The sequence below is a fragment of the Vipera berus genome (genome assembly GCF_964194415.1).
Source record: "Vipera berus genome assembly, chromosome: 9".
NCBI lineage: Eukaryota > Metazoa > Chordata > Lepidosauria > Squamata > Viperidae > Vipera > Vipera berus.
This window is the reverse complement of record NC_138212.1, coordinates 2,368,127-2,383,793: the sequence shown is the minus strand read 5'-3', so window position 1 is coordinate 2,383,793 and position 15,667 is coordinate 2,368,127. Positions and strand designations below refer to the sequence as shown.

Below are 15,667 nucleotides of genomic sequence, written 5' to 3'. Positions count from 1 at the left end.
AGCGAATCCAGTTCCCCCCATTGACTTTGCTTGTCAGAAGCCGGCTGGGAAGGTTGCAAATAGCGATCACCTCCCCCCCCCCCCTCTCTCTCTCTCTCTCTCTCTCTCTCTCTCTCTCTCTCTCACACACACACACACACACACACACACACACAGAGTCTTCGGGAGAAGGGCGGTATACAAATATAATAAAAATAAATAAAAAAATAAATACACACACACACACACCGGGATGCTGCACTCATCATAAATACATGCCGGTGTCCAAGCACCCGAATGTTGATCACATGACCCTGGAGATAAGGGCGAGGATTGGTCCTCAGTCACTTTTTCCAGCAGCATGGTAGCTTCCTAAGGTCACTAAATGAATGGTTGTAAGTAGAGGACTCCTTGTACTTGATTTTTTTTTAAAAAAAGGGACGATGCTCCCCTTTACCAGCGAGGCGCTGTCTTCTCCCTTTTGCAGGAATCCTATGTCTGGAAAATGTACCAAGAACGCTGCTGGGACTTCTTCCCGGCGGGAGACTGTTTCCGGAAACAGTATGAAGACCAGCTGAGCTAGAGGCTCCCCCGGGCTAAAGCAGGAGGCAGCTGCCCTGGGCCCAGCTCCCCTGCCCCCTTTCCTTCCTTCGGCCCTAGAGAAAGGGGGTCAAGCAGCAAAGCAGAGGGGGACAGCCGGGCTGAGTCTCTTTATTTCAAGCGTGGGGAGAGCTGCCTCATTCCCCCACCGCCACCCTCAAGTCATCACCCCTGTTTTCTGCCTCTTGCTGCCAAGCCCCCTCCCCTTGGTTGAAGAGATGGGTATTTCTGCCTCCCTCTACCCCCACCCCCAGCCCCCACCCCCCCAAGAAATGCCCGGAGGGTCCCAGCCTGCTTGGGCTAAGTCAGCCTCCCACTTGGCCAGTAACTCTTCCCAGCTCTTTCTGGTCTCCTAGTGGTGGGGGGGGGTCTGTGCAATAGGCTTCCTTTCTAGGTTAAAGCCCCCCCCCACTCCACCCCACCCCCCAGTTTCAAGTGCCTTTTATTGGCCCTTTACCCCCCTCCCCCCAAGGAGAGGGGAGGGCCCTCTGTACAGGGAAAGACTACTCTTTCTTCCGGATCCGTCAGGAGAACGGAATGGGACAACTCGCCACGGGATAACTTCCCCGCAGGGCAGTTTAAACATTTCAATTTAATTCATTTAAAATGAATAAAGAAATAGACGGTAATGTCTGTCATTCACACGTCATTCTGTCCCTCCTTTGGTATCTTCCAGGATTCTATTCCACCATTTCTTTGATGTTACTTTAACTCTTGTCCCGCAGCGAGTTGTCCCACGGCCAGTTGGGTGTTGGGGAGAAGTTGGGGCGAGTTTCTTCCTGATTTCAGGCACCCGGCCTAGTCGGGTGGCAAAGAGATGCTGGTGTGTTCCAGTCCAGGTCTCCAAGACAGACAATGCAGCCCCCTCCATCCCTCTGTTTCCACCCCCCCACCCCCCACCCCCCGTGACCTTAATAACCCTCGCACTTAATCCTCCCCTTAGGCTCCATCTTATTTCTGAAGCTTATACGTAGGGTGTGTGTGTGGGTCTTCTCTTGCACCAGTGGTCCCGTCTGGATTTAAGAAGGCACTAAAAATCCCACCCCGTCTAGCCAGATATGTGTGTGATTTGGGGCAGGGGGGGGGAGGCAGGGGGCCCGGGCTCAGGAGGCTGGCATCACCGTCCGTGAATCCACCGCCCTTTGAGCTCCTGAATAGAATAGACCCCTTGCCGTCCCCAATTTAATGGCCAGCCTACTGAACCTTTGAAGCCAGGTCTGTTGTGGAGATGCAGACCTCCTCCGTGGTTCTCCCATCCCTCAAGTCCAGCTTGGTTCTCCGCCAATAAAACCATAGACTGCTGCAACCACCCCCTGAGTTGGCATCATCCTTCTGCAGAGCCAAGAAATTGCGAAGCTGTTTTTCTTTTTTTTCTTCCTGTTGCTGTTCATTCTGCCTTTTTTTATGAGTCTGCTTTTTGGATTGCTGTGCATTTTATTGGTATCTGTCTGCGGCAAATAGGAACAAACGTCAGCTTGGGGGATGGCTTGGATGAATGGAGGCACCCCCATTTGTAAGGGATGTGTGAGCACAGAAGCTTGACTGAGAAGAGATTTAACAGAATAACAAGAGTTGGAAGGGACCTTGGAGGTCTTCTAGTCCACACCCTTGCTCAAACAAGGGAGAGAACCCTCTACCATTTCAGACCAACGGCTGTCCAATCTCTTCTTGAAAGCCTCCAGTGATGGAGCACCCACAACAGCCTGGAGGTAATCCATACTCAGGCAGGGTGGGAGTTCTCCTTTGTATCCAAGAACTGATCCACTAGCAGGATCTGGCCATACACAACTTAGCCACATCCTGGACACTGTTCTTGGGTGCATTGACGTATACACACACGCACACCGAGATACATCTTTCAGAGGAGAAGGCACATACGCAAAACGAAAAACTGAACATACTGTTTACTGAGGCCGAATGGCACGTAAAGAGAAGCATAAAACTAGGGCACTAATGTCCCTTGCTGCTTCACGGTGAAGCTGCTGAGGGGTTGGGCTAGGCAATTTCCCACTTCCAGTCCTGTCTTGCCAGCTTCCTGGGCAGCCCTGAAGTATCTGACAGGTAAGAGTCCTCTTCCCCGTCACTTGTTCTTCTTTGAGGAATGAGTTCCGGAGGGTGGGAGATAGTCAGTCTGGGCAACCTACAGGTTGAGGTTGGACCATCGTCATTCGGGCACGTAAAGATTGCTGGTGGAATTTGGGTTATTCACTGGTCGCGTCTCTAATACGATGGTGCTGGCAAGAAAGGAGAAGAGAAAGACCAGAATCAGCTGGGCACCCTGGAGGAGGACGTTCTATGGTTGCGGGATGGCCATGCTAGCTAAGAAGGTTGGGGACAGCGGAGACCACAGGATGAAGAAGGTGGTCCCAAAGAGCCAAAGAAAAGGAGCCCCACTTAGTCAGTACAGGACCCACACAAGGAAGTTAGGAGGAGTGGCCAAGTTCTGCAGGCCACAACGGGGTGGAGCAAGTTGCACGGACGGGAGAAGCACAGAGATGAGTTTGGAGGTCTTCAAACCTGGAGGGTCTCAGTAGGCGGAAGGTCCATTGTTGATCCTGCAGCTTCTGTGCTACCTGAAAAGAAACATCGGATCAAGATGACTCTAGTGGAGGCAAGCTGAGCCTCCTGCTAAGAATTGTTGAACTTCCACCCACAAATCAGAAACGAGATAAATGAGATGCCCTCATTGTTGGAGAATACTACGAAGGGGTTATCGTGGGCTCTTCTCCCACCACCATCGTTGGCATAAAATCTCAAGAGAACTGACCACGCCATGTTGAAAACACAGCTGCTCCTTCTTTACCTGCCCTGATCCAAGTGGCCGTGTCTGCACACCATGGCACCAAAACGCATGCACACAGTTCTGCACCAGTGCTGGAGACAGAAGAAGCGAAGAAGGTCAGGCCCTGCCCCATGACTTACTCTCCATTTCACAAAAACTGCTCGAGCGTGGGACATGCCTCTCGGCAAAGGGAAATGGGAAGCGAAACCTTCAAAAGTGGTCTAACATCCCTCAAAGTAAAGGGCGACTCAACCTTAACCCAAAGCAAGATTGGTTCCATCATTGAGAAGCCTGGCAGGGAGGAGGAATCAAGCATGCAGGTAGCCTAGAGTCATTGTGCAACCATAAAATTGTTAACTGACCATCCCTAAGTTCCTTGGAGTCTTATCTATTTGTTCCCAAGAGTAGGAGACTGCGTATGATAGGCAGAACGTAATAAAGTAGTTAGGTTAAGAGGCAAAAGACATTGTAGAAGAAATTACAGGGCTCCTCTCCTCTCCCCTTCCCTCCTCTCCTCTCCTGCCCTCCCCTCCCCTCCTCCCCTCTCTTCCCCTCCCCTCCTCTCCCCTCCCCTTCTTTCCTCTCCTCTCCCCTTCCCTCCTCTCCTGTCCTCTCTTCCCCTCCCCTCCTCTCCCCTCCCCTTCTCTCATCTCCCCTCCCCTCCCCTCCTCTCCTCTCCTCTCCTCCCCTCTCCTCTCCTCTCCTCTCCTCTGTTTTGTTTCTTTTTGCTTTTTTTCCATTCTGACACTGGTTTGTATTATTTTTCTTGCAGTTTTAAGCACCTTGTTTGTTTCACCAAACAATAAAAATGTAAAATTACCAAAAAAAAAGTAGTTAGGTTGAATTCAACTGCAAGTGTGGGTCTAGTTGTTGGAACCTGACGCATCTCTCAGTACTCCTGACAGACAAGCCAGCAAACCTGCCACAAGCACCGTCACAACAACCAGAGAATCACAGGCAGCATTTGATGGAGAAGACGGTTAGATTAGATCTCTTTCTCCATCAAGGTCAGAGCTGCCCTGGAGATGTCAACCTGTCCTTCCTCCAAGACCTGAAAGGAACATTAGGTGATGGGGAGGATGCAACTGGAAGAGGAGGAAGTGCCGAACAGGGTGGAGAAAAGGAACTCACCGACTGACTCCACCGCTACGTCGAAGGTGAGTTTTGGTGGGGATCCAAGCAGTGCCCCCTGGGGGCTGACAAACTGGACGCATCCTGGGAAACAAACCAAAAATGGATTGGCCCCAGCAGGAACGGTCCCTCCTCGCAGTCCCGAGAAACCAAAGGCCCCCTGGTTTTTACTTACCGTCCATCAGAACCATCACCGACTTGTTATCCAACTGAGTCACCTGGACGAAGCCACAGCAGGAAGGCTCTGTGGACAAACAGATTCATCGTTCAGAACTGTGGCTTGGTATTAATTTAAAGTCTGCGTTTGATCCTTAAAAGTTCCTTCTGGAAGATCTTCAGCCTAGTGGAGAAGGTGGCTTCTTGAACAGACAAAGAAGGAATGAGCTGGTATGGCCTTTCCATTGAAAGACAGCAAGTTCTACCTTATTATATATGCCGATACACAGATTCAGCCCTCCAGCGTCAAAGGAACCATCGGATGACCTGGAACCCATCCTAGGATTCAACTAGTACTTGAGGGGGGGAAAAGAAATCAGGATGCTTCCAGGATACTCACCATTTTTGTCGCTGATAAACCAGGAGGTTAAGGAATTGAGGTTAATGACTTGGAACTGCACAGCCTGTCCTGGGGGGCCCCTGCTGACACCAATGCAGACCACCGGATATTCCTCGTCAGGGGTTATTAGCATCTCGAAGACGGGCAGCATGGAAGGGAGGGGAAAATCGAAGTACTATCAAAGGAGAAGAGAAGGATTTCCTGAATGAGGTTGAGGCCCTCAAAAGTGTTATCTTCACCAAGGGGAGTACCTGAACTAATAGCCACCTGTCAACCTTTCAAAGTAGATCAGACTAGGGACCCAAAGTCATGCAGGTAAGTCCTCAACAGAAGAATCTATGCCATTCTGGACAAATGGTTGTCCAGTCTCTTCTTAAAAGCCTCCAGTGATGGAGCACCCACAGCTTCTGGAGGGAAGCCATTCCACTGATCAATTCTCACTGCCAGGAAATTCCTCCTTAGTTCTAGGTTGCTTCTCTCCTCCATAAGTTTCCATCCGTTGCTTCTTGTCCTGCCTTCAGGGGCTTTGGAGAAGAGCTTGACTCCCTCTTCTCTGTGGCAGCCCCTCAAACATTGGAAGATGGCTATCACGTCACCCCTCTTCCTTCTCTTCCTTAAACTAGACATACCCAATTCCTGCAACCGTTCTTTGTACAGTTCAGCCTCCAGTCGCCCAACCATCCTTGCTGCTCTTCTCTGCACTCTTTCTAGAATCTCAACTTCTTTTTTTAGTATTATGGTGGCCAAAACTGGATGCAGTATTCCAAGTGTGGTGTCTCCAATGCAAAAGGGAGCATGCTTTCAGTTATTGCTCAGAAGGCATAAATATCCTGCAAAATGGGAAAACCCTGGCATCCAAAAATAGTTTCAATAAATAAATCAGTGAGACAGCTTCAGAGAGAATGCCTATGGTGGGGACAGCAGTGTTCTCCACTGGGTGGCACAGGCCTAAGTCTGCCTTGGCAACTGCACCCAGTGCACTAAACTACAAACACTGTGACCTAGTCAACTAGCCAACACAACCTGGCCATGTCTTCCTTGGGATGCCCACCTTGACCCAGGCAAGGAGATGCTGCCTCTGGCAGAGGACTCCGCTCTTACCTTGACCAGCATGAATTTCTGCATGGGTTCATACCATTGCAAGAGAACCACCCCCGCCTCTAATGCTCCACAGAGAAAGTGGCAATTGCTCTGGGCATTCCTGGCTGCAAGAAAAGGGGGAGAACATGTTGCATTGGCTGCTAGGCAGGGCAGCTGAGGGGAGGAGGGGTGGTGTTAAGCCTGGTGGTTGTCACCCTCCGTTAGGATTGGCATTCAAAGCACCTGTGCAACATTTCTGGCATCCCTTCGTGTCAGGAATCTTGGTGGTGATGATGTTTTTCCTAGAGGGAAGGAAGGAAAGGAAAGGTGAGGTGCTTGTGAAGGAAAGCGAGATTGCCCTTTTAGAACTGTCCTACACAGTCTTTACATAGATGGATGGATAGATAGAGAGAGACAGACAGACAGACAGACAGACAGATGACAGATGATAGATGGATGATAGTTGATATAGATAGATGGATGGATAGATGGATAGATGATAGATGATAGACAGTTGATGATAGACAGACAGACAGACAGATAGACAGATAGATAGATAGAGACAGACAGATAGATGACATAGGTAATAGATACAGAGATGAAAACGGGATAGATAGACAGTTGATAGACGATAGATAGATAGATGATAGATAGATAGATAGATAGATAGATAGATAGATAGATAGATAGATAGATAGATAGATAGATAGATATAGATAGATAGATAACCTTTATTGTCATTTTTTACTGTGGGCACATTGGCATGCATTAAAATGAAATTTAGTTGCTTGCTCTCAAAAGCGTACACATAACACACATTTAAAGATGCTACATACAACACATGTATAAACCAAACACCCTTACCTATAAATACATAACGGAAAGAGGAAGCTTGAGAGTTCAGAAGGTTGATACTGTATGGAACAAAACTGGGGCTGAATCTGGGTGTTCTGATTCGGATACCCCGAAGCCCCCCTCTGACCAGAAGGTAACGAAGAAAACAGGTCACGAGGAGGCTGTGTGGTGTCCCTTCCCCAACCTAGGCAACCTTTAAGAAGTCTGGACTTCACCAAGACTTCACCCACCAACAGGACAAGCCACTTATAGATGAACATCCGTGCAGCCCTGATGACGTCCCCTAGCTGGGACACGAGAAGTCTGCAAGAAAGCAGCCAAGCTGAGAGAGCACCGGGGACCCCAAGGAAAGCAACCTGTTGAACCTCCAGGCTGCTAAAGACCTCTGCCAGATAAAGAAAGGGATTGGCCATTCTCACAGCTCAATGAATCCTGAAGAATTAAGGCGGTGGTAAGAAAAAGACACCGTTCTGATGATGGGTTTACCTGGGTAACAGTCGGTGGGGGGAAAGGGAGACGGCTAGGCGCTGGTCTCTCTTGCTCTGCTCGTGCAGACCCAGTAAATTGTGGGAGAAGAGCTGGGGAACCTTGCCTGAACAAAAGAGGGGGAAAAAAAACCTACTGAGGTTAATTGACTGTAAAGTCCTCAACTTACAACCGTTCATTTAGTGACTGCTTGAAAATGCCACAGGTGCTGAAAAAAAGTGAGTTACAACAACTTATTGCATCACAGTATCCCCCACGGTCACATGATCAGAATTCAGATGCTTGGCAACTGGCGTGCATTTATGACGGTTGGCGCATCCGAGGGTCACGTGATCACCATTCGCAATGTTCCTGGCCAGTTCTGACAAGGAAAGTCAATGGGGGAAGCGAGATTCGCTGAACGACCGTGTGGTTTACTTAATGACCACAGGAAAAAAAAAGGTCGCAAAATTGGGTGCACCTCATTTGACAACCACCTCACTTAACAACGGACATGCCAGTTCCAGCTGTGGTCGTGAATCAAGGATTACCTGTTTGGGATATTAACAATTATGGCTACTGGGTGTAAATGATCAGGGATTCTGTTCAGGGACTTGGGACTTAAATTTGCAAGGCGAGCGGGTCTGTGTTTGTTGAATTGCCACAAGCACTTTTAAAAATCCTCTGAGCCCGAAGGTGCTTTTTTTCAGGAGGCAACTGGACTTTCTTGCTTTTCTTTGAAGACGTTTCGCTTCTCATCCAAGAAGCTTCTTCGGCTCTGACTAGATGGCGGGGAATGGAAGGATTGATACTCCTTTGCAGACAGCTGGTCATTTGCATCCTTTTAGAGAGCCGTTGAGGCCACTTGGAGGTTTGTCTGTGTCCTCAGGGTCACCCGAGTGGTGCAAATGGGCGTGGGAGATCCTTGGAACCCCTTTCACCCCTCTCATTCTCTTGGGCGCTGAGTTTTACTGCAGTTGCTTGTGGTCGTTCAGTTGCTGCTTTTAAAACGAGAGGCGAAAAAACCCGAAACAAAATACAAAGAGTAAAAAGAGGAAATTGTTTGAACAGCAGGTTGGTTTCCCGATATTAGCCGGCTGGTTGATTTATTACCACTTCCTGAGTTTTGCGCATCAAAACGTCGTTGAAAGGCTAAGAACACTTTTTTAAAAATTCAAAACTGTAAAAAAAAATATAATCAGCTAGCAATCTACTCAATGAAAACTCTGCGCTTAAGTAATTTAAAAGGAAATGCATCTCGCTTTGCAGGAAGAAACTCACACTTTTTGGTGTGTGTGTGTGTGTGTGTGTGTGTTTAGCATAGAGTACTGTTCTTCACTCCAGAAGATGGTAGAGGACAGGAAGGCCTGGAGGAACGTTGTCCATGGGGTCGTGATGGGTTGGACACGACTTCACAACCAACAACAACAACTGTTCTTCAGCCTTGGCTGCTATAGCTTCCAGAATTCATACTGGCTGGGGAATTCTGGGTGTTGAAGTCCACAGGCCAAAAAGGGGCCATGGTTCCCCACCTCTGGCTTTAGACTATGCTTCAATACATTGCAGACCCAGCAGCTGGGTGCCTTCCCAACCAGGTCAATGTGTGTTGTGCAAACGCAACCTGTGGGTGACCAACTTACCGGAAAGAGACATGAGCACGTTTCCTATGCAATAGACCCACGTCGTTCGGCTGTGATAAAGCTTGAGAAAGGGAGGGGGGCAAAAACAACAACAAAAGATGACGTTCTTCAAAGCAAGCCAGAAACTGAATTCTCGGCCTCCTTCCTTCTTAGCTGTCGGTCAGACTCGTTCCTGCAGCCCAGCCCACCCGTCAGTCTCACCAGTTCCAGGGCAGGCTCTGCCTCACTTCGGTTCAAGGTGAAGATCCCTTCTTCGGCCCCCAGGATTAAGTGCAGCTCTGCGGAACAGGGAGGAAATTCAAGATTAAGAAAAGCCGCCGTGATCGGCTACCTGCCACCCGGGAGGGGGGTCCCCACTTAGCAGAGATGCCCTCCGTGACTCGCTTGTCTCTAAACGTGGCCTGTCAGGTCTTCCAAATGTCCAGACTGGCTGAGCCAAAATGTCAGCCAAGCGAGACACTTGTTCAGCGGGTTTTGCCCCATTTTGCAACCTTGCCACGGTTGCTAAGCCAATCACTGCAGTTGTTAAGTTAGTAATCCGGTTGTTAAGCAAATCTGGCTTCCCCATGGAATTTGCTTCTCTATAGGTCGGGGTCCCGTGACCCCGGGACGCTACTACGACCATCATAAATGTGAGTCAGTTGACGAGCATCCGAATGTTGATCACGTGACCGTGGGGATGCCGCAAGGGCCGTTAAGTGGAGGGAAATGGTCATGTCACTTTTTTTCAATGCCGTTGTAGCTTCGAACGGTCCCTAAACAAATGGTTGAAAGTCGTGTGTGTGTTTGTGTGTGTGTGTGTGTTTGTGTGTGTGAGAGATTTCAGAAGCAGCTAGAAGAGCTGTGGATTCCATTGTGGAGCCAGTGTGAAAAACGGTCATAAGACGCTTTTTTCCGGTGCCGTTGTTAACCTCCAAAAGGCACTAAACTGTTGTAAGTCGAGGACCACAGGATGTCCAGAAGAACGAGTCCAAGGTGAGGGAGCCACCCTGGAGCTCAGGTAATTATTTCTAGATGGCTTTTCGGAAGGCAGCCCTGCGGTCACCCCGCAAGAACAGATCACTGGATTCTTTGAGGATGAGGAGCCTTGGACGAGAGGAGATCCCCTGGGCTGGATGCTGCTGAGGTCCGCAGGAGGAGCCGATGGATTCCCAGCCTGCCCACCCGCCCCTCCGGCGAGTCTGCTCCAGCCCTACCATTGGTGTGTGGATGGGTCCAAGCGGTGGCCGAGGTGAGGTGCAAGGGGCACTCGTTGAAGACTTTCTTGAAGAGGGCCCTGTCCTGAGGAGGAAGAGGAGGAGGAGGAGGAGGAGGCCAGAGCCAGCCGTGAACAAGGGCGCCTGGGAGAAGCACGAGAGCATCCTGGCCCACGGGCGATTCTCCCTCCCCTCCTGATGGTACCTCTTGCCCTTTCAATTTCACCCTGATGGTCCCCGTACTGGTTTGAAATTATATTTTGGAGGAGGAGGAGGGGGAGGAGGAGGAGGAGGAGGCAATGGGGGAGGAGAAGGAAAGGGGGAAGGGGAAAAGGGAGGGGGAGGAGGAGAAGAATTCCTTGCCTTGCTGCTTTTTAGTCCCAAGAAAAATGCAAGCTATTCTCTTTCTAGCAGACTCAGTTTAAAAAAAAAGAAAAGTTTAATTTGAGCAATAGTGGAATGATTTGGATCAGAGCAAATTAAGCCAATGTGGAGGCTCAAAACACTTACAGGTTTCTGTCTCCTCTCCAACTTAGGAGGAAGGCTGGGTGGCCTCTCTTCCAAGGGATCTGAACGCAGTTCTGGGACTGGGAGGGAGTAAGGTAGCCGTTAACACCCCACCCCACCAAATCCTGCCCCAATGATACTGACCTCCCCAGATCTCAACCCGGCAGCAACGCAATGAAGTCTTTTTTTTTACTCTGGATTCTCCAAATTCAAGATTCGGTCTTATGGATTAGTCCTATTAAATCTTTTAATAGGACTATAACCCCTGCGAGGCTTGTTTCGGGAATGGAAGGGGTCCCTGCCCCAGGCTATTTTTCCCCTACGTGCAGTCCTCAACTTACAACCACAAATGACCCCAAAATTCACATTGTTCCTTGAGATAGCTGTTCAGTGGATTTTGTCCCACGTCATTTCCTGCCACAGCTGACAAATGAATCGCCGCCCCGGTTAATAAGACGGTCGCTAAGTGAATCTGGCTTCCGCACGGACTCTGCTTGTCAGAAGGTCGGAAAAAGGGGTCTCGTGACACACACACGCCCCTCCGGGACAACGTACGAAGTTTGGGAGCATCTCGTCCTGTCTCTTTGCTCCACCCTTCCATTTTCTGGGAGAAAGTCATACCTGATTTGGCAGTGAGCTGGGAAGCTTCGGCTCTCCCGGAGTCACTCTGCAGCGAGGGCCAACTCAGGATGGGGCCGCTGGAGCACCGTCCCCGGATGAGGGATTTGGCCGGAGACTGGCTGCGGGATCGATCTGCTGCCCTTTCCTCCGAGAAGAGCCAGACTCTGGGCTACCGAGAGAGGAATTTCAGTGGGCGTGAAATTCATTGCTCAGCAGGAACAGCAAACCTGCGCTAAGGGTGGCCAAGGGATCATCCGTGGACCAAATCTGCCCCAGCCACGGAAGAACGTGGAGTAGGAGAAAGAGGGCCATGGAGCATGGCTGCCCCCTGGAGGATTGGGAGTCACCTGGGACTCACCTTAATGTATATCTTCACCTGCAAGGACAGAGGGGAGCGTTGCAACTTACTTTGCTCCCACAGAGGGTTTACCTTGGGGGGTAATGGGGGTGGGAGATTGGCAGGTTGAGTGTTCCTGGAAGGAAAGATAAATGACCAGGATCAAAAACAAGGAAATGGGGCTTGTGGCCTGTTTTCTCCCCTCCACCCACCTGCAACGAATTGTTCTAGCAAGATATTAATACCAGAGAAGAATATTTATCGCATGGGGTTGAACTCTGAGCTTGATGGGGGCGGGGTTTTATTGCAGACATTTCATGACCCAACTAGGTAACACCATCCGTTCCAGAAGAGCGTGGGGTTTGCTCTCTTGTTTATAAACTTCTCTCCCTTCTAGCGCTGCTGATGTTCCCTAGTTGGGTCATGAAATGTCTCCAAGGAAACCGCCACACTCGAGGACTAAGGACCCCGTAGCAAGACATCACAGTCCACTGTGAAAAGTCACCACAGGTCTCAACAAGCCACTCCCAGCAAGCTAGAGGCCCCTTCAGAATAGAAAGAAAACATTTGTTTTGCAGGAGTGTAATTTTTAAATCCCAAGCAAGAATCTATTAGTCTCAGGGACTAGTTCTTTGCTGGATCCTGAGATCCGTCTCTTCCCAACCTTTGGCTAAATGACTGCGTGTTCGATAAATTTGATATCTTAAAATTCTGGGAGAAATTGTTACCTGGTTGGGTCTGGTCTGCTGGGACTGGAAAGAAGAGGAGAAAAGAACGGTCAGGGAAGAGGGATTTCGAAGAGCAAGGATGATGAAATGGGGTTATGCTCAGGAGTCTGGCTGCCCTTGGCCCCCATCCCCACATCACTGTTTTTATGAGTCCTTTGTTGCAGTTTTGCCATTGTCCAAGCCTACTGTTGTGTTTCTCAACCTTGGCCATTTTAAGACAGGTGGACGACAACTCCCTGAATCCCCCAGCCAGCTCAACTGTGGGCAGCTAAGACAGAACTTACATATCCACATCATCGTAGTCATCAGAGTCAGCTACGTTCTTCCTGCAAATATCAGGTAAATAAAGCTGAAATCAACTTTATTTCACATCTCGGCAGCAGCTAAGGAAGCTGGTCCCCGAGACCCCTGCTGAGCCCCCTTACCTGCTGCTGAAGTCAGATCCAGGGTTGTCCATCGTACTGTAGCCTGGGTCTAGCATGATCTCCTGCAGAAGAAAGCAGAGACTTGGAGATTTCAGCCTTTGCAAGTCCATCAGCCTATAGGAAGGGAGATGTCTCCAGCAGAATTAGAAGCCAAATTCCCCAACAGCCAACCCCACTGGTATCTGGGGATGTTGGGTGTGATAATTCAGCTCATCTGGAGACCCCAAGTTGGCAAAGGTTGCCTTAGAGCAGGGGTAGGCAACCTTGGCTCTTTTATGACTCGTGGACTTCAACTCCCAGAATTCCTGAATTCTGGGAGTTGAAGGCCACGAGTCCTAAAAGAGCCAAGGTTGCCTACCCCTGCCTTAGAGTTTGATTGTGCTCTTTGATCATTATTCCTCAACCTTGGCAACTTTAAGATGGGTGGACGTCAACTCCCAGAATTCATGGGAGTTGAAATCCTTTCTTCTTAAAGTTGCGTGATGGCTTGGGAGTTCTGGAAGTTGAAGTCCACCCATCTTAAAGTCTCCAAGGTTGAGAAACATGATCTAGAGGAACATCTGAAGAAGGAGAAGAGATGAACGGGACAGTTGTGAGAATTTAAGGCATTGAATATGTGGGCTCCAAGAGTGGAGGACCCAGACTAGACCTTGAGGAAAATCTTTCTCCAAGGGAAGAGTGGAAGAGCCAATGAAGAGTTACCATAGATTTTGAAGACCCCAGACTTTGTCTTCTCCGGAAGAGAGGGCTGAAATTATGCTCTGCAATGAGATTGGAAATGGGTTTTAGAGCAGTGAGAAGGAAGATGGAGGGTGCAGAGAGCAAGCAGCTGTGTCGTTTTTCCCTAGAGAGGTGAATCCACTTAGATGAGTTGGAGAGGTGAGCCTTGAATGAGCGGAAGTGGACAACCATACCCTGGGCACCAGCGTATCCTGGAGAAGTCACGCCTTGCCGCTGACTGGAGCGAATTCTTCGGGGCACCGGGGGTGGAGGGAGCTGCAGAAGAGAAGAGAAAAGAGAGGGGAGGGGAGGGGAGGGGAGGAGAGAAGAGAAGAGAAAAAAGAGGAGAGGGGAGGAGGGGAGGGGAGGAGGCGTGTTAGAGGGTGTGTTGGGGCTTCTATGGCTGTGTCCCCCACTCTTCAATTTCTAGAGGAGCCCTTATTATTGCTAGTCCCCCCCTAAACACCCTTCAGTTGAACTTGAGCAAGACAAGAGAGAGCTAGATTTATGGATGTAGTGTGGGGGAGAAAAAAGTAATAGCCTGGACAATTCCCCCCCTTTCCCCCCCCCCCCGGTCTTCGTATGGTGATGTGGCTATTCTGGATTAGGACAGGAGTGACTTTCACGAGAAAATCCGGGCCAGTAGGATGCCCAAGGCTCAAGCCCTGAATGTGTCTTAAAGATCAGTTGCTTCACTGTCATGCTTTAAATAAATAAATAAATAAATTATGGCTGCGGGAGGACAGGAAAGCAACTTCCCATGGCAGGCAGACCCTGGAGAAGGGCTGAACCTGTTTCCATCCAGCTGGTCCAAAGATGTCCCCATAAAAGTTCACGGAAACGTGCCTCTAGCCAAGCTCGTGCCGGGAGACGACGGAGCGCTCTCACGGAACGTCAGGCCAGAGAAACACAGGCACGACACACGTGCTCAGCTGTAGGCCGGAGATGAGATGAAGGTGGAACCATGAGGACCCCTCCTTGGAGACCCCCAAGCCTGGCATCTTAGAGGAAGCAGTCAGAGGTAGGTGTGGATGGGCCCTCAAGTGAAGAGAGTCCCACTTGTCCAGCCATCGCTCTTGGCTCTCACCTCTTGGTCCTCTTCTTCCGTCTCCCCTCTGAAGAGCTGGTCAGGATTGTGGACTTTCTCCAAGAGGTCAAGGGTCAGGCTCCGGGTCAGCCCTGCCTGGGTGACAAACTGGTGCTGGGAAAAGAAAGGGGAAGACGGTTGGGTTCCAGCCTGGGGACTGGAACAAGAAGGGAAGAGGATATGGTATGTACACAAGTAGTCCTTGACTTACAACCATTTCTTTAGCGTCCGTTCAAAGTTACAACGGCGCTGAAAAAAGGGACTGGCGACCCTTCTCCCACATCACCATTGTAGCATCCCACGGGCCACACGATCAAAATTCAGGCGATTGACAACTGGTTCATGATGGTTGCAGGTCCCGGATCACGTGATCCACCCCCACTTTTACGACCTTCTGACCAGCCCAGTCAAAGGGAGAAGCCAGATTCACTGAACAATCCCGTGACGAACTGCAGGGATTCACTTAACACCGGTGGCAAGAGAGGTCGTAAAAGGGGACAAAACTCACTTAAGAAACGTCTCGCCTAGCAACATAAATTTTGGGCTCAATTGCGGCGGCAACTGGAGGACCATTCTCCAACTTTAGCAGACGTAGGAAATTGGATTTGGTTCCCAAATGGCTGAAGAATCGCCCTGGGGGTCGGCTGGCCCCGGGAGGCTTTGCTCCCAGCTCTGCAGAGAGCCTGTCCTGGGCAGAGATGGGAGGGTGAGGTGGCTTACTCACCGTCAGCATCTTGGAGGCGCTGGGCCGTTTCCTGGGGCTTTTGGTGAGGGTCACCTTGACAAAGTTGTGGAAGGCTGGGGACCTGTGGAGACAGCAGCAGCAGCAGCCGTGAGGGAAAATGTCTGGAGCTGCAGTGTAGCTGATGCTGAACAACTGCCCTGTGTAGCAGTGGAAAACCTGGCCCCGATTGTGGGTTACGTGTATTTCACACCTCTGGCATTCTGCCCCAACGGG

The 15,667-nt window shown here is 50.0% G+C and overlaps 2 protein-coding genes across 9 annotated transcripts in view; one reads left to right on the top strand and one right to left on the bottom strand.

Moving 5' to 3' along the window:
- Positions 1-2,339, top strand: part of RYR1 (ryanodine receptor 1) — a 117,250-nt gene extending 114,911 nt beyond the window's left edge. Inside the window, 1 exon segment of the mRNA XM_081334968.1 lies at positions 467-2,339. Within this exon segment, the coding sequence (XP_081191094.1) occupies positions 467-562 (96 nt within the window). The 3' untranslated portion in view covers positions 563-2,339.
- A 129-nt stretch (positions 2,340-2,468) lies between these two features.
- The window catches only part of MAP4K1 (mitogen-activated protein kinase kinase kinase kinase 1), a 28,038-nt gene continuing 14,839 nt past the window's right edge, over positions 2,469-15,667 (bottom strand). For 4 of the 8 annotated variants that reach the window (XM_081334965.1, XM_081334961.1, XM_081334966.1 and 1 more), the window contains 22 exons: positions 15,434-15,515; positions 14,710-14,823; positions 13,817-13,898; positions 13,605-13,663; positions 12,903-12,964; positions 12,762-12,803; positions 12,478-12,501; positions 11,771-11,885; positions 11,413-11,581; positions 10,795-10,871; positions 10,285-10,369; positions 9,290-9,366; positions 9,089-9,149; positions 7,470-7,575; positions 6,372-6,430; positions 6,150-6,253; positions 5,049-5,223; positions 4,668-4,736; positions 4,493-4,576; positions 3,383-3,453; positions 2,994-3,152; positions 2,469-2,813 (listed from right to left, as the gene is read on the bottom strand). In XM_081334965.1, the coding sequence (XP_081191091.1) occupies positions 3,003-3,152; positions 3,383-3,453; positions 4,493-4,576; positions 4,668-4,736; positions 5,049-5,223; positions 6,150-6,253; positions 6,372-6,430; positions 7,470-7,575; positions 9,089-9,149; positions 9,290-9,366; positions 10,285-10,369; positions 10,795-10,871; positions 11,413-11,581; positions 11,771-11,885; positions 12,478-12,501; positions 12,762-12,803; positions 12,903-12,964; positions 13,605-13,663; positions 13,817-13,898; positions 14,710-14,823; positions 15,434-15,515 (1,867 nt within the window). In that variant the 3' untranslated portion in view covers positions 2,469-2,813; positions 2,994-3,002. Of the gene's footprint in view, positions 2,814-2,993; positions 3,153-3,382; positions 3,454-4,181; positions 4,413-4,492; positions 4,577-4,667; positions 4,737-5,048; positions 5,224-6,149; positions 6,254-6,371; positions 6,431-7,469; positions 7,576-9,088; positions 9,150-9,289; positions 9,367-10,284; positions 10,370-10,794; positions 10,872-11,412; positions 11,582-11,770; positions 11,886-12,477; positions 12,502-12,761; positions 12,804-12,902; positions 12,965-13,604; positions 13,664-13,816; positions 13,899-14,709; positions 14,824-15,433; positions 15,516-15,667 lie in introns of those variants that run through there. The other 4 variants (XM_081334963.1, XM_081334962.1, XM_081334964.1 and 1 more) reach the window with 4 other exon arrangements.